The 23,380-nt window shown below is 42.1% G+C and overlaps 1 protein-coding gene across 3 annotated transcripts in view; it reads right to left on the reverse strand.

Moving 5' to 3' along the window:
• Positions 1 to 23,380, reverse strand: part of CXHXorf58 (chromosome X CXorf58 homolog) — a 32,553-nt gene that overhangs the window by 2,948 nt on the left and 6,225 nt on the right. For all 3 annotated transcript variants that reach the window (XM_011735361.3, XM_011735358.3, XM_011735359.3), the window contains exons 4-7: positions 20,848 to 20,942; positions 20,314 to 20,425; positions 9,740 to 9,871; positions 1,261 to 1,490 (exon numbers count right to left, since the gene is read on the reverse strand). In XM_011735361.3, coding sequence (XP_011733663.1) covers positions 1,261 to 1,490; positions 9,740 to 9,871; positions 20,314 to 20,425; positions 20,848 to 20,942 — 569 coding nt within the window. The remainder of the gene's footprint in view (positions 1 to 1,260; positions 1,491 to 9,739; positions 9,872 to 20,313; positions 20,426 to 20,847; positions 20,943 to 23,380) is intronic.

Raw genomic sequence — 23,380 nt, forward strand, 5'->3', positions numbered from 1 at the left:
GTGTCTTCTTCAGGCACAAAGGGAGTATTTTTCATTTTAATTATAAGAGTGTGAAAATAGATTACCAGTAGGTCCTCTTACATATTATTATCTCTTTCTTCTTTTAAGAAAGCAGCTAATTTGTAAGTAAGATGGGCTAAGTGAGGCTTAGTAATGGAAAGAGAAAAGGAATATAATGGGAGCGGTTATATTCTGTCCATGTTGTTTCAGATCATAATACATCTATTTTGCTACAACATCCATTTCTACAATGTGAACTGGCTCACATGCTATTGGTAAAAAGGGGAATGACGTCACTCTAATTTATATGCAATTTATCTTAGGCAAGGGGAGCCAGAGTAGCAAGAATAGAATTATAACCTTCAGCAAAAAAAGGAAAAAGCCCTTAGTTCTGTGCTGCATGGGCAAGGGTAGCCCTTTTGGCTGTATTCATGAAAACAAAAATGAGCACCCGCATCAAGTGCTGCCTTCCCAGAGAGGCGCACCCCACCCCCAACTCACCCTCGCTGCCCTTCACCCTACTCCTCCCCTACCCCCACTCCGGCCTTGGATGGCTCCTGGTTCTTGGCAGATCGCACTGCCTCTCATGTCCACTTAAAAGGCAACCATGCAGCCGGGCACTGTGGCTCACACTTGTAATCCCAGCACTGTGGGAGGCTGAGGTAGGCGGATCACAAGATCAGGAGTTCGAGACCAGCCTGGCCAATATGGTGAAAATCAGTCTCTACTAAAAATACAAAAATTAGCCGGGCATGCTGGCGGGCAGCTGTAATACCAGTTACTCGGGAGGCTGAGGCAGGAGAATCGCTTGAATCCGGGAGTCGGAGGTTGCAGTGAGCCGAGATTGCGCCATTGTACTCTAGCCTGGGGAACACAGTGAGACTCCATCTCAAAAAAAAAAAAAAAAAGGCAACCACGCTGGCCCAGGGTCCCACTTCCATGTGCACTGTCTCCATGCCCACTAACTGCTCTAATGAAAGAGTTGCCAGCATCTCCACTCGATGGTTGTTCATTTTTTATATTTTCTGTGGCAGCCTCCAGCTACACTGAGTTGCCTGTCTGGTGGTACAAGTCATCTCCCCAAGTACAAATTGTCCTTTTTGTTGGTGCTGTGTTTACAAAGTTGCATATGTTTTGAGCAATCTGCCCCAACTCTATTTTTCCCATATATCCTATTATCTTTAGTGAGCTATCTGGCAGAATGTGAACATTTTCAGATATACCCCTAGTATTGTAACCCCAGTGAAGAATCTGTTTTACCTGTTTTCAGAAACAATCCGTAGCTGGTGCTTATGGATCTCTTGCGTTACTGGTCTCTGTAATAGAAACTTCATTTCATTTCGTAGACGGTTTGAGATTACTCCAGACTCTGAATAATGAACTATGTCATACATTAGCATTGTCCTGGGAATACTTTCAAGATTTAATTTGCGCCAGCTGTTATTTCTGCCGCCAGAAAATGCAGGGGCCTCATCGAAAAAACTGCGATACTGTGAGGAAAAAACAATTAAGAACGATTAGTTGGCCAGGTGTGGTGGCTCACACCTGTAATCCCACAACTTTGGGAGGCTGAGGTGGGTGGATCACCTGAAGTCAGGAGTTCCAGACCAGCCTGGCCAACATGGTGAAAACCCATCTCTACTAAAAATACAAAAGTTAGCCAGGCATGGTGGCATGCGCCTGTAGTTCCAGCTACTTGGGAGGCTGAGGCAGCAGAATTGCTTGAACCCGGGAGGCAGAGGTTGTGGTGAGCCAAGATCGTGCCACTGCACTCCAGCCTGGGTGACAGAGTGACTCCATCTCAATTAAAAAAAAAAAAAGAAAGAAAGAAAAAGAAAAAGAGAAACAAGAATGAATAGTTGGCCAGGTGCGGTGGCTCACACCTGTAAGCCCAGGACTTTGGCAGGCTGAGGCCGTTGGGTCACTTGAGGTCGGGAGTTCGAGACCAGCTTGGCCAACATGGTGAAACCTGATAGCATCAAGAGATATACCTAATGTAAATGACGAGTCAATGAGTGCAGCACACCAACATGGCACACGTATACATACGTAACAAACCTGCATGTTGTGCACATGTACCCTAGAACTTAAAGTATAATAATAAAAAAAATCCAAAAATTAGCCAGGCCTGGTGGCGCATATCTGTAGTCCCAGCTACTTGGGAGGCTGAGGCAGGAGGATCACCTGAGCCCAGGAGGCAGAGGTTGCAGTGAGCCGAGACTGCACCACTGCACTCCAGCTGGGGTGACAGAGTAAGACCCTGTCTCAAAAAAAAAAAAAAAATTGATTGGTTGTGGGCGCTCTAAATGTTTTTAGACACATTTCTCATGGTTCTATTCAAATGTCGCTTCATCCAAAAGGTGTTCTTTGATCCCATCTCTGAACTTTATTGGGATCTCTCTTCTATGACTCTTATTACTGACTACTCAATGTTTTAGTCATCTGTGTATGACTTAGCTCCCTTATTGGAAGGCAGGAGCTATGCTACACATTATCATGCACATAGTATCATACTCACTAAATATTTATTTAATGCATCAAAATTTTTATGGCAAATATAACTCAGATAAGTTAAACTCAGATGGGCCTAAAAATTAATGATAATAGCTATGTGTTCTGCATACCTGGTAGAGCTTGTTCATGACATGCTTGGGTTGAGAGGACTTTTTTTTTTTTTGAGACAGGGTCTCATTCTGTCATCCAGGCTGGAGTGCAGTGACATGATCATGGCTAGCAGCCTCAACCTCCCGGGTTCCAGTGATCCTCCTGAGTAGCTGGGACTACAGGTACATGCCACCATGTCTGGCTTTTTTTTTTTACTGAGACGGAGTTTCGCTCCTGTTGCCCAGGCTAGAGAGCAGTGACTCGATCTCGGCTCACAGCAACCTCTGCCTCCCAGGTTCAAGTGATTCTCCTGCCTCAGCTTCCTGAGTAGCTGGGATTACAGGTGCATGCCACCACACCCAGCTATTTTTTTGTATTTTTAGTAGAGATGGGGTTTCGCCACGTTGGCCAGGCTGGTCTCGAACTCCTGACCTCAGGTGATCCACTCATCTCAGCCTCCCAAAGTGCTGAGATTACAGGTGTGAGCCACCATGCCTGGCCAATTTTTTAATTTTTGTAGAGATAGGGTCTCACTATGTTGCCCAGGTTGTTGAGAGGACTTTTGCACAAACCTTTTTAGAAATATGAGTACATCTCTAGTATGAAGTGGAGAATTTCACTATTTTCATTTAGAGTATTTGTAGAAATCCCACTTTTCTTTTTTTCCAATTTAAAATGATATCAAATTAGGAATTAAAAATACCAAATATATATCATCAATTTAACATTATAATTGTGCATTTAAGAGCCAGGGATAGGGCAGGAGAAGTTACAGTGCTAGGAAACAGAATAACAACAAGGCCTTTAGGGTATATTACACAGTCACATTCATGTTTTCAAGCACACACACACAGATGCACATATGCATACACTCTCAACACACACCCTCACACTCACATATACACATACACACTCGCACACATACACACACACAGGCAATCCTATTTTTGCACCATTTCATCTTTTTTTTCCCTTTTCTGGAGAATGGGGTCTCGCTACGTTGCCCAGGCAGGTCTCAAACTCCTGGGCTCAAGCGATCCTCCGGCCTCTGCCTCCCCAAGTGCTAGGATTACAGACATGAGCCACCGCACCCGGCCTTTTCAAACTTTTTTTTTTTGAGATGGAGTCTTGCTTTATCACCCAGGCTGGAGTGCAGTGACGTAATCTCGGTTCACTGCAACCTCCGCCTCCTGGGTTCAAGCGATTCCCCTGCCTCAGCCTCCCCAGTAGCTGGGATTATAGGCGTGTGCCACCAGGCCCGGCTAATTTTTGTATTTTTAGTAGAGACAGGGTTTCACCATGTTGGCCAGGCTGGTCTCGAACTCCTGACCTCAGGTGATCCACCCACCTCAGCCTCTCAAAGTGCTGGGATTACAGGCATGAGCCACCATGCCCGGCCTCCTGTTGCTAGCTCTTCAGCTCAAAGATCACAATATAAATGACAGATGTTCATCATGATTAGTGACAAATCATGTCATAGCTTCCAAAGTCAATCAGTGACTGGTCACTGTGAATCTGTTATTCATTTCACACACAAACAGCAAAGTAAACAGTTGTGTTGCCTTTTTGTCTCCCAGTGATAAACCCATGTGACATTTTACAAAAATGGAAAATCAAAAGAGGGAATTGGCCATCAAAGAAACAAAAAGTGGTACCACTTGAAGTGAAATTGGAATCAACCGTACATGGAGTTCTAGAAGAAATAGGTGACTGTGGGGATGCTGACACTGCCATCATTCAAGACGTTGCAGATCTACAGCTATAGGAACTTGGTGAGGATGAACTTATCAACATAAATGAGGAAAGTGGCTGTGATAAAAGGATGAAGCTTTCCCAGTGGAAGTGATGCTGGCCAAAAAAACCTTCATACTGAAGGAACTCTGAGATATTTTGCAACATTTAAAGCGCAAAGAATAAAATGTTGGCAGCTGATCCAAATTTTAAAAGGAATATGACAATACACCAAGACATAGAAAAGATGCTTATAAGTGGTACTAGAAGAACAAGAAGGCAAGCACTATTTAAAGTACTCTTGGTAAGTTTTTTTTTTTTCACAGCTTTATTGAGGTTCACATACCATACAATCCACCATTTAAAGTGTACAATTCAATGGTTTCCCGTATATTCACAGTTGGGAAGATATTTTATGAAGAAACAAAACACTTTGTCTGTGTTTCTAATGTTTTAAATTATAGTGTACTAAAAGTGTACTAAATGTGTTGGGTTTTTTCCTTCCATTTTCCTACGTATTTATAAGAGACAGCAAAAGAGTTTTTAATGTTTTGATAAAGAAGATTTTTTTTTTTTTAGAGATGGGGTCTCACTATGTTGCCCAGGCTACCCTCAAACTCCCAGACCTAAGTGATCCTCTTGCCTCAGCCTCCCGAGTAGCTGGGACTACAGACAAACATTTTGAAAAGTCACAGGACAATCACAATTTTCCCCCCAGATATTAAGTTTGTTTTGCATGGTTTCAATTTGCTGGTCATTTTTATGGTCCTGCAATGACATGCAAAGTAAGACTGTGTATTTTTTTTTTCCTCAGTGAAGTTGCAAAATGGGTAAATATCATAGCTCCGTCAATCATCTGCGCAGTCACTTAGCAGATCTGTCTGTGACCTCAGGCAAGTTTTTTTGAGGCTTGTTAAACTTCATTTTTCTCTTTTGTAAAAAAAGGTCACATAATTTACAAACTTGAAGATGAAAGAAGATAATATGCATGTAAAGAGATAAAGACAGTGCCACACCCGTATAAGGACTCAACAAACGTCAACAATGATCTTATCTCTCTCTTCCAATATGTCTATCTGGGGACTCCTCTCTCTGACACTAATCCTTGACATGTTCACAATCTGAAAGTATGTGGCCTTTGTCCTTAGCAAAGATAGTTGCCATCCCTGCCTCTATTTATTTCCTGGTTCACTTCCCTAAACTCATAGGCTAAGACTCTAAAAGAAAAACATAATTGTGAGTCTCTAAGGCATTGCATTAATTTCATGTTTCACACTGAAGCAAATGAGTGAATAGTTAAGACTGTATACAGACATACCTCAGAGATATTGCGGGTCCAGTTGCAGACCACAGTAATAAAGTGAATATTGCAAATAGAGTCATGCTAATTTTTTGGTTTCCCAGTGCGTATAAAAGTTATGTCTACATTATACTGTAGTTTGTTAAGTGTGTAACAGCATTATTTCAAAAAAATGTACATACTTTAATTCAAAAATACTTTGTTGTGGCTGGGCACAATGGCTGATGCCTGTAATGCCAGAACTTACAGAGGAAGAGCTGACAGGATCACTTGTGTCCAGAAGTTTGAGACCAGCCTGGCAAACATAGCAAGGCCCCATCTCCACAACAAGAAAAAAAAATACTTTATTGCTAAAAAATGCTAATGATCATCTGAGCCTTCAGTGAGTCCTATTCTTTTTGCTGGTGGAGAGCCTTGCCTTCATGTGGATGGCTGCTGACTGATCAGGGTACTGGTTACTGAAGGTTGGGGTGGATGTGGCTTTTTTTTTTTTTTTTTTTTTTGAGACAGGGTCTCACTCTGTCGCCCAGGCTGGAGTGCAGTGGTGCAATCATGGCTAAAGCAATCCTCCCACATCAGCTTCCTGAGTAGCTGGGACCACAGGGGCATACTACCATACCTGGCTAATTTTGGGGGGGTAATTTTTGTAGAGACAGGGTCTCCCTATATTGCCCAGGCTGGTCTCAAACTGTCTTCAAGAGATCCTCCCATCTCAGCCTTCCAAAGTACTGGGATTACAGCCATGAGCCACCGTGCCCAGCTCATGAATGTTCTCAATAGCATCTAGAATGGTGAATCTTTTCTGGATTTTTAAAATTTACTTTACCTAGATCCATCAGAGGAATCATTGTCTATGGCAGCTATAGCCTTATGAAATGTATTTCTTAAATAGTAAGACTTGAAAGTTGAAATTACTCCTTGATCCATGGGCTGTAGAATGGATGTTGTATTAGCAGGCATGAAGATATTCATCTCCTTGTACAGCTCCATCAGAGCTCCTGGGTGACCAGGTGCCTTGTCAATGAGCTGTAATACTTTGAAAGGAATCTTTTTTTTTTTTTGATCTGAGCAGTAGGTTTCAACAGGGGGCTTAAAATATTCAGTAAACCATGCTGTAAATATATGTGCTGTCGTCCAGGCTTTGTTATTCCATTTATAGAGCACAGGCTATATAATTACTCTATACAGAATAGATTTAGCATAATTCCTTTTCTTTTCTTTTTTTTTTTTTTTTTTTTTTTAGACAGAGTCTTGTTCTGTTGCCCAGCCTAGAGTGCAGTGGTGCAATCTTAGCTCACTGCAACCTCCACCTCCCGGGCTCAAGCAATTCTCCTGTCTCAGCCTCCTGAGTAGCTGGGACTACAGGCATGTGCCGCCATGCCCGGCTAATTTTTGTATTTTTAGTAGAGACGGGGTTTCACCATATTGGCCAGGCTGGTCTCGAGCTCCTGACCTCAAGTCATCTGCCCGCCTTGGCCTCCCAAAGTGCTGGGATTATAGGCCTGAGCCACTGCGCCCAGCCAGATTTAGCATAATTCTTAAGGGCCCTAAAATTTTCAGAATGGTAAATGAGAACTGACTTTAAGTTAAAGTTACCATCTGCATCAGCCCCTAACAAGAGACTCAGCCTGTCCTTTGAAGCCAGGCTTCACCTGTCCTTTGAAGCCATTGACTTCTCCTCTCTAGCTGTGAAAGCCCAAGAGGGCACCTTCCAACAGTATAAGGCTGTTTTGTCTACATTGAAAATCTGTTGTTTAGTGCAGCCACCTTCAACAATTATCTTAGCGAGATCTCCTGGATAACTTGCTGCAGCTTCTCCATCCGCACTTGCTGCTTCACCATGCACTTTTATGTTATAAAGATGGCTTCTTTCCCTAAACTTCATGAACCAACCTCTGCTAGCTTCCAAAGTTTCTTCTGCAGCTTCCTCACCTCTCTGATCCTTCACAGAACTGAAGAGAGCAAAGGCCTTGCTCTGGATTAGGCTTTGGTTTAAGAGAATGTTGTGGCTGGTTTAATCTTCTATCCAGACCACTAACACTTCCTCCATATCAGCAATAAGGCTGTATTGCTTTCTTATCATTTATGTATTTGCTGGAGTAGCACTTTTAATTTCCTTCATAAATTTTTCCTTTGCATTCACAACACGTTTAACTCTTTGGTGCAAAGGTGTAGCTTTTGGCCTATCTCAGCTTTTGACATGCCTTCCTCACTAAGTTTCGTCATTTCTAGCTTTTGATTTAAAGTGAGAGGTGTGTGACTCTTTCACTTGAACACTTACAGGCCATTGTAGGATTATTAATTGGCCTAATTTCAATATTGTTGTATCTCAGAAAATAGAGAGACAAGAGAGGAGAGAGAGAGAGATAATGGAATGGCTGGTTGGTAGAGCAGTCAGAACACACACATTTATTGGTTAAGTTTGCCATCTTATATGGGTTCAGTTTGTGGTACCCCAAAACAATTACAATAGTGACATCAAAGATCACTGATCACAGATCACCATAACAGATATAATAATAATGAAAACATTTGAAATATTGCAAGAGTGACCAAAACGTGACACAGAGACACAAAGCAAGCACATGCTATTGGAAAAAAGGCACCGATAGATTTGCTTGATGCAGGTTTGCCACAAACCTTCCATTTGTGAAAACACAATATCGGCTAGGTGCAGTGGCTCACGCCTGTAATCCCAGCACTTTGGGAGGCTGTGACGGGCGGATCACCGGAGGTCAGGAGTTCAAGACCAGCCTGGCCAATATGGTGAAATCCCGTTTCTACTAAAAATACAAAAAATTTAGCTGGGCATGGTGGTGCACGCCTGTAATCCCAGCTACTTGGGAGGCTGAGGCAGGAGAATCGCTTGAACCTGGGAGGCAGAGGTTGCAGTGAGCTGAGATTGCACCACTGCACTCCAGCCTGGACGAAAAGAGCGAAACTCCGTCTCAAAAAAAAAAAAAAAAAAAAGGTATGCAACTCAACTCAATGGTTTTTGGTATATTCACAATGTTGTGCAACTATTACCACGTCCTATGAATATTTCAGAATATTTCCATCACCCCAAAAGAACCCCCAAATTCCTTAGCTATCACCCTCCCTACATACAAAAAGCCATATATCACATGATTTCCTTTATATGAAATATTCGGATTAGGCAAATCCATAGAGACAGAAGGCAGAGTGGTAGTTTACGGGGCTGGAATGATGCAGGAATGGAGAGTGACTGCTTACTGGATGCAGGGTTTCCTTTTGGGATAATGAAAAGGTTCTGGAACTAGATGGTGGTGATGCTTGCACAACCCTGTGAATGTACTTAATGCCCCTGAATTGTACACTTTAAAATGGTCAATTTTATGATGACAACACATGGACACATAGAGGGGAAAAACACACACTGGGGCTTACCAGAGGGTGGAGGGTGGGAGGAGGGAGAGGATCAGGAAAAATAACTAATGGGTACTAGGCCTAATACTTGGGTGACAAAATAATCTGAACAACAAACTCCCTTGACACAAGTTTACCTATATACAATAACAAACTTGCACATGTACCCCTGAACTTAAAATAAAAGTTGAATTTTAAAAAATTTAAAAAGAAAGTTCTAGTGCTTGGGTATCCAAAAATAAGTTTCATTCTATAGAATATATTTGAAAAATAAAATAAAATATAATAAAATAGTAAATTTTATATTGTGTTATATTTTACCATAATAAAAAAGTATGATTCTTTTTTTTTTTTTTTTTTTTGAGACGGAGTCTCGCTCTGTCGCCCAGGCTGGAGTGCAGTGGCGCAATCTCGGCTCACTGCAAGCTCCGCCTCCCGGGTTCACGCCATTCTCCTGCCTCAGCCTCCTGAGTAGCTGGGACTACAGGCGCCCGCCACCGCGCCCGGCTAATTTTTTTTGTATTTTTAGTAGAAACGGGGTTTCACCGTGGTCTTGATCTCCTGACCTTGTGATCCGCCCGCCTCGGCCTCCCAAAGTGCTGGGATTACAGGCGTGAGCCACCGCGCCCGGCAAAAGTATGATTCTTTCTTCTTGGAGGACAGAGTTAGGAAGACTTGCTTGGTTTGTTTTTCAACATCTAAATCTAAATTCCTTACTTGTATATAATCTTGCATGGTGACAACATCCATTATATCAGTTACTTTGGACTTTGGGAAAATCCGCTCATCTTCCACAATCATACGGTGAAATTTCCTTTCCCCCATTAGTTTGCAAGCATCAACCACTGCCTGTAAAGAGAATAGGAAACAGGCTTTAAAAATAGTAGAACAGCATTAATTATCAGCACACCCTTTACATATTTCTTCTGACAAATACATCAAATATTGTTCCTTTCTTCTAGCAGCTTGCTATTCAATAGAAAAGTTGCATTTGCAAAGAGATCATACAGGGATTATTAAACCACTTAAAATTATTTCCATAGCCTTATCTACATAGCTTTTTTTTTTTTGAAATGGAGTGTTGCTTTGTCACCTAGGCTGGAGAACAGTGGCGCCATCTCGGCTCACTGCAACCTTCGCCTCCTGGGGTTCAAGAGATTCTCCCGCCTCCACCTCCGGAGTAGCTGGGACTACAGGCGCCTGCCACCACACCTGGCTAATTTTTTGTATTTTTAGTAGAGACGGGGTTTCACCGTGTTAGCCAGGATGGTATCCATCTCCTGACCTCGTGATCCGCTCGCCTCGGCCTCCCAAAGTGCTGGGATTACAGGTATGAGCCACCACACCAGGCCATCTACATAGTTTTCAAATGCAGCTAGAGGAATTGCTGAGTCCAGAATCCTCAGAGAACATAGTTTTAAAACAGCTGGTTTTTCCCATTAAAAGACTTTTAATCCTTTTATTTTAAAAAGCAAAACAAACCTATAACATCATTTGTGCTGTCAATGCAGAGAAAACTTATCTGGTGATTCAATGAGTTATCGTAGGAACTGCAATGAAAGGTGTCAACTGGTACCACCTCTCTTTTATGTATTTATACACTGCCAGTAAGTGGAAACATGTATGTTTCAGATTGTTTAAGCCTCCCTCCCTTCAGACTTCATTCTCAGCAGCTAAAAAGTAGCAAATAAAGGGGTTTTCTTTTCTCTTCCAAATGTCAACATTTTATGCTCAAGGAAAGCACCTGAGAGGTCAGAGACAGAAGAATCACAGAATACATGGAAGCTCAAATCCTGTTGGGCCCTACTTACACCATACCCTTCCACATATAAGTATCCTGTGCTAAGAGCTATACATAGACTGTGAGTAGAGACTTAAGTACTTTGCACCCCCCCCATAAGTATATGCTGACTCTTCTAACATATATTTATATTACAGATCTGTACTTCTGGCCACAAAGGGTATGTTTATATGGAGGAAGGATAGCACAAAAGAAAATTCAGGGTGGGCATGGTGGCTCACATCTATAATTCCAGCACTTTGGGAGGCCGAGGCAGGTGGATCACCTGAGGTCAGGGGGTCGAGACCAACCTGGCCAACATGGTGAAACCCCGTCTCTATAAAAATACAAAACTTAGCCGGGCGTGGTGGCAGGCACTTATAATCTCAGCTACTCGGGAGGCTGAGGCAGGAGAATCGCTTGAATCCGGGAGGTGGAGGTTGCAGTGAGCAGAGATCGCACCACTGTACTCCAGCCTAGGGGACACAGCAAGACTCCGTCTCAAAAAAAAAAAAAAAAGAAAAAGAAAAAGAAAAGAAAAGAAAATTCAAATATCTTTTGATTCCAGATAAGTTTCTTTTTTCCTTTGTATGTCAGAATGTGGTATTTGTGAAAGTATGGGAACTCTGTGTTATAATGTTGATACAAGGCCTAAAAGAGTGGTTGAGGCCAGGCACGGTGGCTCACACCTGTAATCTCAGCACTTTGGAAGGCCGAGGCAGGTGGATCACCTGAGGTCAGGAGTTCGAGATCAGCCTGGCAAACATGGCAAAACCCTGTTTCAACTAAAAATACAAAAATTAGCCTAGCATGGTGGCGTGTGCCTGTAAACCCAGCTACTCGGGAGGCTGAGGCAGGAGGATCCCTTAAACCTGAGAGGCGGAGGTTGCAGTGAGCTGAGATCATGCCACTGCACTCCAGCCTGGGTGACAGGGCGAGATGCTGTCTCAAAAAAAAAAAAAAAAAAAGGAAAAAAGAAAAGAAAAAGAAAAAAGAAAGAGTGGTTGAGACAGGATCAAAACTGAGAATCATTGTTCTTTTTACTTAACACACAACAGCAAGCTATAATGCATTTTCTATTCCAATTCTCACTTTTGTTATTCAGACTATTCCTTTATTTATTTTTTTAAATTCCAGAGCTTAGAATATCACAGACACATGCAGAAAACGAAAAAGGAAGAAAACATTCAAATGGTTGAATGGTTGAAGTTTTATTCCTAATGTATAGAACTGAAGAGACAAACAGTTTAGTGAAAATGTGACACGGAGCTTTCCTTTAGGTAGATCATTTTTGCTTTATATTTCATTAATTTCTTTATACATTACACAACTAAAGAAAACATAGGCCAGGTGTAGTAGCTCACGCTTGTAATCCCAGCATTCTGGGAGGCCGAAGGGGGTGGATCACCTGAGGTCAGGAGTTTGATTCCAGCCTGGCCAACATGGTGAAACCCTGTCTCTACTAAAAAATACCAAAACTAGTAGGGCGAGCTGGTGAGCACCTGTAATCCCAGCTACTTGGGAGGCTGAGGCAGGAGAATCGCTTGAACCCGGGAGGCGGAGGTTGCACTGAGCCAAGATCGTGCCACTGCACTCCAGCCTGGGCGACAGAGTAAGACTCCATGTCAAAAATTAATTAATTAATTAATTATAGTATTGGCAAATCTCTCCATTATGTTTTCTTGCAATTAATTTCCAACATTTTATGGTTCTAATTAACCAGCCCCACAGTGACACTAAAGGTAAAAACAAGTAATTGTACACTGAACAGGTATGAAGACCATATAATTTCTGCTTTAGGAATTTCTGTAGGCATAACTATAATTTACTTTAGCTCGTTACTAAAAAAGGGTTTTTTAAATTTTTATTATTATTTTTTTAGACAGAGTCTTGCTCTGTCACCCAGGCTGGAGTGCAGTGGTGCCATCTCGGCTTACCGCAACCTCCGCCTCCCGGGCTCAAGCGATTCTCCTGCCCCTCCTCAGTAGCTGGGATTACAGGCGCATGCCACCACGCCCAGCTAATTTTTGTATTTTCAGTAGAGACGGGGTTTCACCATGTTGGCCAGGCTGGTCTCGAACTCTTGACCTTCTATTCCACCCGCCTCAGCCTCCCAAAGTGTTAGGATTATGCTCAGCTAATTTTTGTATTTTCAGTAGAGATGGGGTTTCATCATGTTGGCCAGGCTGGTCTCGAACTCCTGATCTTCTGTTCCGCCCACCTCAGCCTCCCAAAGTGTTGGGATTACGCCCAGCTAATTTTTGTATCTTCAGTAGAGACGGGGTTTCACCATGTTGGCCAGGCTGGTGTCGAACTCCTGACCTTCTGTTCCACCCACCTTGGCCTCCCAAAGTGTTAGGACTACAGGTGTGAGCCACAGTACAAAAGGTATTTATTTAGGTTTTTTTTTTTTTTTTTTTTTTTTTTTTTTGAGACAGAGTCTCCCTCTATCGCCCGGGCTGGAGTGCAGTAGTGCCATCTTGACTCACTGCAACCTCTGCCTCCTGGGTTCAAACAATACTCCTGCTTCAGCCTCCTGGGTAGCTGGGACTACAGGCACGTGCCACCATGCCTGGCTAATTTTTTTTTTTTTTTTTTTTGTATTTTTAGTGGAGACAGTTTTGCCATTTTGGCCACGCTGGTCCTGAAATGACCTCAAGTGATCCGCCCACCTTAGCCTCCCAAAAAGGTATTTATTGACAGGTCCTCCCTACACTGCCCTACTCAGTCACCACCACCAATCTCTCCAAGATCCAGTTTCCTTATGTGTGCAGTGTCTCAGCTGTGTGCCTCATCTGTGTCTGGCCCATTCTGGTCCCTCAGCCAAAGAAAAACACGCCTGGCAGCATAGGGCAAGCTCTCTGGCCACCTATGAGAGGGGTTTGAAAAATGTTTGCCATCCAATGGCCAAGATATTCTTTCTCAGACATCTGCAGTGTATGGCCAAATTCAAGAAAGTCCTTCTCCATAGGAAGCAATGGGAAAGAAGAGCCCAGAGCCAGGAGAAAAGCAAGGGCAAAAACTAGGCAAAGATTCCAGGATACCAGCCAATCAGGGTATGATTCAAGATGCAGGTTCTGTTCTTGGTGGGTGACTCAAAGGGTCAAAGGGGGCCATCTCTAAATCTGGCACTTATCCTGATACTCAGCATCTCTGTGGCCAGAAGCCCCCACAGCTCTGTGGCTATTTGCTGGCCTAGATCCACACTTGGGCTTGTAAAGCTACTCTAGTATCTCAAGACACTTTCCCGTTCCTACTGGGAACTGTCATTCATGGAGGAGGTAATAACTGGTATCCCTGCATTGGAACAGTTTCTTGGTTTGGAACAGTTCAATTATATACAGGCTCAGAATAAACAAAACCACCATAACTGCATGGTTGTTTTAACCTCAAAATGTATATAGTACAGTGGAAACACAGAGAAGTGTTCAAGTCTCAGTTATGCTCCTGGCAAGTCTTTCTAACTTCTAGCTTCCTAACAGGGAAAATGGGAACAATGTGTCCCTAACCAGAGTTATTGCAGGGCCATCGAAGAGAATGTGTATGCTGCTGTTTAGCATAGTTCCTAAATCTCAGGAGTGGTTAAGAAATTGGACTTTGGAGACAGGCTAACTAGGTCTTGATCTCAGTTCCTTCACTTTCTAGGTATGAGACTTCAGGCAAGTTACTTAGTGTTTTTTTGTTTGTTTGTTTGTTTTGTTTTGTTTTGAGACAGAATCTCAGTCTGTCACTCAGGCTGGAGTGCAGTGGTGCAATCTCGGCTCATTGCAACCTCCACCTCCTGGGTTCAAGTGATCCTCCTGCCTTAGCCTCTCAAGTAGCTGGGATTACAGGCATGTGCCACCACGCTTGGCTAATTTTTGTATTTTTAGTAGAGACGGGGTTTCACCATGTTGGCCAGGCTGGTCTTGAACTCCTGACCTCAAGTGATCCACCTGCCTTGGCCTCCCAAAGTGTTAGGATTACAGGCGTGAGCCACAGCACCCGGCCCTCAGTCTTTTTTAAAATGAGGATAATAACAGAAAATACACTGTAGTGTTTATGATAATTAAATATAGTAATGTACATAAAATGTTTAAGATCATATTTAACAGAAAGTGCTCAATAGGCACAACACTTTGGGAGGCTGAAGTGGACAGATCGCTTGAGGCCAGGAGTTTGAGATCAGCCTGGCCAGCATAGCAAAACCTTGTCTCTACTAAAAAATATACAAAAATTAGCCAGACGTGGTGGCACATGTTTGTAATCCCAGCTACTCAGCTGGCTGAGACATAAGAATTGCTTGAGCCTGGGAGCAGGAGGTTGTAGTGAGCCGAGATTGCGAGATTGCCCCACTGCACTCCAGCCTTGGCAACAGATTAAGACCTTGTCTTAAAAAACAAACAAACACCAAACACAAAAAGACAAAGAACAATAGAGTTGAGTAAGCTTAGAGTAAGAAAAATTCCATATTTATAAGTTTTGTATCAACCACAAATCTTGTTTTGAAGCCGAACTAAAGGGAAAAAGGAACCTTAAACTGTTCTCTTCAAGTTGGGTATGTTCTGATCATTTGAAACCCATTATGATGGTTAGTGAAAAATTCAAGGTCAATAGTATGACCACATTTTTATAATAAGAACAAAATTTTAAAATCTCTGTGTGTATATTTTCATGGGAAACATGAAGGATACACAGCAAACCATTAACAATGACTACCCCAGGAGAGTGAAAGTTGTAGCACAGAAGATAAAGGCACAGAGGCATATTTTTCTATCTGTGGGCTAATTTAAACAAACATTTAAGTTATTATACAGCATTATGATGAGTTTTAATGCATAAGCAGTGATTTCCGATCACTGCCTCTAAGTTTCTCATTTGCTCAAACCCATGTACAGCATGGGGGCTGGCAGGAGGAGACCCAGGAGGATCTCAGTTCTTGAAAAAGCCTCATTATATAATCTTAGGAAAGAAACAATTGATGATGTGTTATAGGGGTAACTACAAGCTTATTCCATACGTAAATGTGGCATAAATTTATCCTTCAAATAGGATAAACATATACTTCCACATTTGAAGTCAATCTATATAAATATTAATGTTCTTGAAATACCATATTCCATAATGAAAACATGTAGCTCATTTTCTAGGTTTTTTCTTTCTTTCTTTCTTTCTTTTTTTTTGACAGAGTTTTGCTTTTGTGGCCCAGGCTGGAGTGCAATGGTGTAATCTTGGCTCACTGCAACCTCTGCCTCCCGGGTTCAAGCGATTCCCTTGCCTCAGCCTCCCAAGTAGTAGGGATTACAGGCGCCCACCACCACATCTGGCTAATTTTATATTTTAAGTAGAGACAGGGTTTCACCATGTTGGTCAGGCTGGTCTCGAACTCCTGACCTCAGGTGATCCTCCCGCCTCGGCCTCTCAAAGTGCTGGGATTATAGGTGTGAGCTACCGTGCCTGGCCTCATTTGATATATTTCTGAAATAAAGTTAAATTTTATCTGATACTACCTGAGAACACAGAGAAAAGTAGTCCCTTTTCCTTTTCTAAAACTCTTCAGAGTCAATGCCGCACATGCAGGATCTGATCAGAAACTGCCAGGCTGTGTGGTCTTCCCTCCTGCATACGTGCTAGAACTCATGATTTAAGATGGGCCATAGTTTTTGTGTACAACATTTCCAGAAGCAGAATCTTGCCGGGGTTACAGAAAAATAACCTTTGATGTGTGGTTTACAAATGGCTAAATATGAGAATGTCCATCTTTTTTAAACTTAATTATAGTCACATATAAGGGTCCAAGGAGTAAAACCTGTACTGTAGAGCCTTGCTATTAAAAGTGTGGTTTATATCACAAGCCTGTCCGGATTCGCCACCTGCTGACTGTAGAGCCCTTGGGCCTTGAGTGAACATAAATGGTAGCCAAGCAGTGGTCACTGTGGGCCTTTGGGAGAGACCCAGTGCTGTGCCTGCTTCAGGTCTGACCCAATGCAGTCCCAGTGGTGGTGGTGGCCACAAGGGTGCTTGTTTTACCCCTCCCCCAGCTCCAGGCTGCTCAGTACAGAAAGAGAGAGATTCCATTTATTGGAGAAAAAGTAAGGAAAGAGAACAAGAGTCTCTGCCTGGTAATCCAGGGAATTCTTTCAGATCTTAGCCAAGAACAACAAGGCAGTACCTCTACAAGTCTGTAAGAGCCACAGCATTACTGGGCTTGGGGTGCCCCCTAATGCAGATATGGCTGCAGTGACCAAAGATTTAGATCACGACACCTGAGTCCCTTTGAATACTTGGAAAGCCTTTTCACAAAGGACAGGTTACAAACAAGCCCAGACTGTAAAGACTACAATAAATACTACAATACCTAACTCTTCAATGCCCAGACATTGGCAAACATCCATAAGCATCAAGACCATTCGGGAAAACATGACCTCAAAGAAACTAAATAAGGCACCAGTGATCAATCCTAGAGAGACAGAGGTATGTAACCTTTCAGATAGAGAATTCAAAATAGCTGTTTTTGTGTTCATGTTCTGACGTAAAAAAACAAAAAACAAACAAACAAAATAGTTGTTTTCAGAAAGCTCAACAAAATTCAAGATAACACAGAGAAGGAATTCAGAAACCTATCAGATAAATTTAACAAAGAGACTGAAATAATTAAAAATCAAGCAGAAATTCTGGAGCTGAAAAATGCAATGGACACACTGAAGAATGCATCAGAGTCTCCTAACAGAGGAACTGATCACGCAGAAGAATTAGTGACCTTGAAGACAGGCTATTTGAAAATACACAATCAGAGCAGACAAAAGAAAAAAAAATTTAAAAAGGATGATGCATGCCTACAAGATCTAGAAAATAGCCTCAAAAGGGTGAATCTAAGAATTATTGGCCCTAAAAAGGAGGTAGAGATAGATCAGGGTAGAAAGTTTATTCAAAGGGATAATAGCAGAGAACTTCCCAAATTCAGAGACCGATATCAATATTCAAGTAAAGAAGGTTACAGAACACCAAGCAGATTTAACCCAAAGACTACCTCAAGGTATTTAATAATCAAACTCCCAAAGGTCAAGGATAAATAAAGAATCCTGAAATCAGCAAGAGAAAAGAAACAAACAACATGCAAAGGAGTTCCAATACGTCTGGCAGCAGACTTCTCATTGGAAACCTTACAGGCTGAGAGAGTGATGTAACATATTTAAAGTGCTGAAGGAAAAAAAAAAAACTTTTATCCTAGAATAGTATATGCAGTGAAAATATCCTTCAAACATGAAGGAGAAAGACTTTCTCAGACAAAAGCTTAGGAATTTTGTCAATAACATACTTGTCCTACAAGAAATGCTAAAGGGAATTCTTCAATCTGAAAGAAAAGGTCATTAATAAACAATAAGAAATCATCTGAAACTACAAAATTCACTGGTAATAGTAAGTACACAGAAAAACAGAGTATTATAACATTGCAATTGTAGTGTGTAAGCTACTCATATATTGAATAGAAAGACTAAAAGATGAACTGATCAAAAATAATAACTACAATAACTTTTCAAGACATAATACAATAAGATATTAACAGAAACAACAAAAGGTTAAAAAGTGGGGAGATGAAGTTAAAGTGCAGAGTTTTTACTTGGTTTCTCTTTGCTTGTGATTTTTTTTTTGTTTTTTTTGTTTGTTTTTTTGAGACGGAGTTTGTTTGTTGATGCAATCTGTGTTAATCTGTCATCAGTTTAAAATAATGGGTTAGAAGATATTGTTTGCAAGCCTCATGGTAACCTCAAATCCAAAAACATACAACAGATACACAAAAAATAAAAAGCAAGAAATTAAAACATACCACCAGAGAAAATCACCTTCACTAAAAGGCAGGCAGGAAGGAAGGAAAGAAGGAAGAGAAGAAAACAACAAAACAACCAGAACAAATAAGAAAATGGCAAAAATAAGTCTGTACTTATCAGTAATAACATTCATGTAAATGGACTAAACTCTCCAATCAAAAGATATAGAGTGGCTGAATGAATTTTTTAAAAAGTGTGGTTTATGGACCAGCAGCAGCGGCAGCATTTTAACAAGATTCCCAGGTGATTCCTGTACTGTAGACACAATTTGTGGTGAATATTCATGAAACTTAAAAGTATGGGGAGAGTGCCAGGCGTGGTGGCTCATGCCTGTAATCCCAGCACTTTGGGAGGCTGAGGCGGGCAAATCACCTGAGGTCAGGAGTTCGAGACCAGCCTGGCCAACATGGTGAAACCCCATCTTTACTAAAAATACAAAAATTATCCAGGTGTGGTGGCGCATGCCCGTAATCCCAGCTACCCGGGAGACTGAGGTGGGAGAATCGCTTGAACCTGGGAGGCAGAGGTTGTGGTGAGCTGAGATCGCACCATTGCACTCTAGCCTGGGCAACAAGAGCGAAACTCTGTCTCAAAATAAAGAAATAAATAAATAAGTATGATGATAATTCATGTGAAAAAAGGATAAATATTTTGAAAGTTCATTTTCTTTTTTTTTTTCTTTTTCTTTTTTTTTTTGAGATAGAGTCTCACTCTGTTGCCCAGGCTGGGGTGCAGTGGTGCGATCTCAGCTCACCACAACCTCTGCCTCCTGGGTTCAAGCAGTTCTCCTGCCTCAGCCTCCCGAGTATCTGGGATTACAGGCATGCACCACCACGCTCGCCTAATTTTTGTATTTTTAGTAAAGACGGGGTTTCACCACGTTGGCCAGGCTGGTCTCGAACTCCTGACCTCAGGTGATTTGCCTGCCTTGGCCTCCCAAAGTGCTGGGATTACAGGCGTGAGCCACTGCGCCCGGCTGAAAGTTCATTTTCAAAAGCATAGTCCAGCAAATTTTGTTTCTAAATGTGCTACCAGAATCAAAGAAACAATAACATTCCATTAAAACAAATAAAATGGCATTAAATGTTCTGCATAATTTAAGAGCCCTCACCAATTTTAGTCTTTTTTTAATTTTGAGATGGAATCTCACTATGTCACCCAGGCTGGAGTGCAGTGGTACGATCTTGGCTCACTGTAGCCTCTGCCTCCTGGGTTCAAGCGATTCTCCTGCCTCAGCCTCCCGAGTAGCTGGGATCACAGGAATGTGCCACCATACCTGGCTAATTTTTATATCTTTAGTAGAGACGGGATTTCACCACGTTGGCCAGGCTGGTCTCAAACTCTTGACCTCAGGTGATCTGCCCACCTCGGCCTCCCAAAGTGCTAGCATTACAGGCATCAGTCACTGTGCCTGGCCTAGTCTATTATTAACAAATCAAAATTTTAATACAAAAAATGGATGGATATTTTCTAGAGTCTTAATTAAGTAATTCACTCCAAATTTATTTTTAGGTAATAAGTGGAGACACTTTGAAACATGGTGCTTAAAACACACACACACACACACACACACACACACACACACTACCTGGTGGGCTGTTTCATGGTGAAATAACTAATTCTGTATAATTTGAATGCAATTCAGATACTACATAAATGTTAAGAAGCTAAATTAACATAAAATGTACATCATGAAACGTCACCTCACTTGACGGCATTAATACATTTTTTCCGCTAAAATACTTGTAACCGTGGCCATCAGTATGAAGAAAAATTTTAAACACGATGAAAGGTGGAAACGTTTCACCTCTAAATCTGAAATAAAGATAAAAAATTAGTTATTTGGCATCAGGTTTTGGGCTCAGTTGCTTTTCCCCCTTATACTTAAGATAGTTTGTATAGTTTCTTGCGTACAGGGTAAAAGCTATGTCAGAGCATATAAAGAACTGGTAATTAAATGGATCACGTAGGAGGTAAGACCCACACTTTGGTGTGCTCACAACTATTCTCACACCTGTGTAAGACTGAATACCGAATGGGAGATGAGAGCTACTCTCATCGCAACTTTTAGCCACAGAGTCATGCCTCAGTTTCTTCACATAACAAATGTAAATAAAGATAACACATTTACTTTGTAATTAAGTTCTGAGAAGTTATGAGGATTAAAAAAATCCATATCTAAGATTTCCTCATATTAACTAAGTACTTCTTGAAATAAATCAGCATAGATACATTACCTGAATCTAATTTTACACTGCATGGTAGGATCCTTAATAAGCTTAGCCTCTAAGGGGGACACTTTCTTCAGTATTTCATGTGTCACACAGAATTCCTGAAATAGAGGACAGAACTGTAAAGGGAAAGCAGTATCCCACCCAGACATAATTTATGGACTATAACAGAGGCAACGTGGTAAAGTGAACAGTACGCTAGCCTTGGAGTTCTGAAGGGGTGGGTTTTTGTTTTGGCACCTCCACTTACCATCTGTGTAGCCTTAAGCCAGTTACTTAATCATTTTTGCTTCCAAGTTTGGGTATCTGTCCCTCTTTGAGATCAAAGGTACTATTATTTCCCTATGACAGCACTTTTCACAATATATTATAATTACTTATTAACTTGTTTGTGCCTCCTACTAGACTGTAAACTTCATGAAGGTAGGCATGGTGGCTTTTCTCTTTACCACTATATTCCTAGCATCTAATACAGTGCCTGGAACACAGCAGATGCTTAACAAGTATTTGTTGAATGAATCACTGTAAGATGAGGATGACAATAGTAATAAGTTACTAGCTTTTAAGTACCTTTTATGCACCATATACTATGTTAGGTGCCTTATATACATCAGCTCATTTAATCCTTACACCAGCAACACTATGAGAATTGTTCGTTTTCAGACGGAGTCTCACTCTGTCGCCCAGGCTGGAGTGCAGTGGCGTGATCTCAGCTCACTGCAACCTCTGCCCACCTCAACCTCCACCCACCGCAACCTCTGCCTCCCAGGTTCAAGCAATTCTCCTGCCTCAGCCTCCCGAGTAGCTGAGACTTCAGGCACCTGCCACCACGCCTGGCTAATTTTGTATTTTTTTAGTAGAGACAGGGTTTCACCATATTGGCCAGGCTGGCCTCAAACTCCTGACTTTGTGATCCACCTGCCTTGGCCTCCCAAAGTGCTGGAATTACAGGTGTGAGCCACCAAGCAGGCTGGAGTGCAATGGCACGATCTCAGCTCACTGCAACCTCCACCTCCTGGGTTCAAGCGATTCTCCTGCCTCAGCCTCCTGAGTAGCTGGGATTACAGGCATGTGTCACCATGCCGGGTTAATTTTGTATTTTTAATGGAGATGGGGTTTCTTCATGTTGGTCAGGCTGGTCTCGAGCTCCTGACCTCAGGTGATCCACCCACCTCAGCCTCCCAAAGTGCTGGGATTACAGGTGTGAGCCACTGCACCTGGCCCATTATGAGACTGTTATCATGCCTGTTTTACAGAAGAGAAGGTTGAGGCTCAGGGAATTTTTGTAATTTATAAAAAGGCACACAGGTAGTAAATTGGGAAGCCAGGATTCATTTAGTTCTGTTTGACTCTAAAGCCCCAACTCTTTCCCCCAAACAATCCCAAACAACCCCTTTATGCTTAAGATAATCACATAAAAATGTACACTAAAGGGCTTTTAGGCTGGGTGCTGTGGCTCACACCTATAATCCTGGCACTTTGGGAGGCCAAAGCAGGAGGATCACCTGAGGTCAGGAGTTCGAGACCAACCTGGCCAACATGGTGAAACTCCATCTCTACTAAAAATACAAAAATTAGCCGGGCGTGATGGCGGGTGCCTGTAGTCCAAGCTACTTTGGAGGCTGAAGCAGGAGAATTGCTTGAACTTGGGAGGTAGAGGTTGCAGTAAGCCGAGATCATGCCACTGCACTCCAGCCTGGGTGACAGAGTGAGACTCTATCTCAAAATAAATAAATAAATAGCTTTTAAAAGGATAAAACATTATTAATTTAAGGTATTAACTTAAAGCATTACTATAACAGATAAAAAAGAATTTCCTTCTGTTACAGAAGAGTCTAAAAATACTATGAAACCAGCATTATAAAATTAAATACAAGTTCCATATTTGAAGACAATGGATAATAGACCTGAAATGTCAGGAGTTTACCTGGGTGGGTTTTCTCCGAAGTATTCAGATGGAGTCTTGTTCTGTCACCCAGGTTAGAGTGCAGTGGCGCAATCTCGGCTCACTACAACCTCCACCTCCTTGGTTCAAGGAATTCCCCTGCCTCAGCCTCCCGAGTAGCTGAGATTACAGGCACACCCCACCACGCTCAGCTAATTTTTTTGTATTTTTAATAGAGATGGGTTTCCACCATGTTGGCCAGACTGGTCTCAAACTCCTGACCTCAGGCAATCCACCTGCCTCGGCCTCCTAAAGATCCCAGCTCATGCTGGGATTACAGGCGTGAGCCACTGTGCCCGGCCGTATTCTGCTTTTACTGACATCAGAAATAGGTTTGTGGGTCAGATGAACGGTGTATACATTGCTCAGACTTTATTATTTTTTTCAGAGCTGCTAAAATTCCCTTAAGAGTATCACTAATTGGGCAGGTGTGGTGGTTCATGCCTGTAATCCCAGCACTTTGGGAGGCCAAGGCGGGCGGATCACCTGAGGTCAGGAGTTCGAGACCAGCCTGGCTAACATGGTGAAACCCTGTCTCTACTAAAAATACAAAAAAAGAAAAAATTAGCTGGGCATGGTGGCACGCACCTGTAG

This window comes from Macaca nemestrina, chromosome X (genome assembly GCF_043159975.1).
Source record: "Macaca nemestrina isolate mMacNem1 chromosome X, mMacNem.hap1, whole genome shotgun sequence".
NCBI lineage: Eukaryota > Metazoa > Chordata > Mammalia > Primates > Cercopithecidae > Macaca > Macaca nemestrina.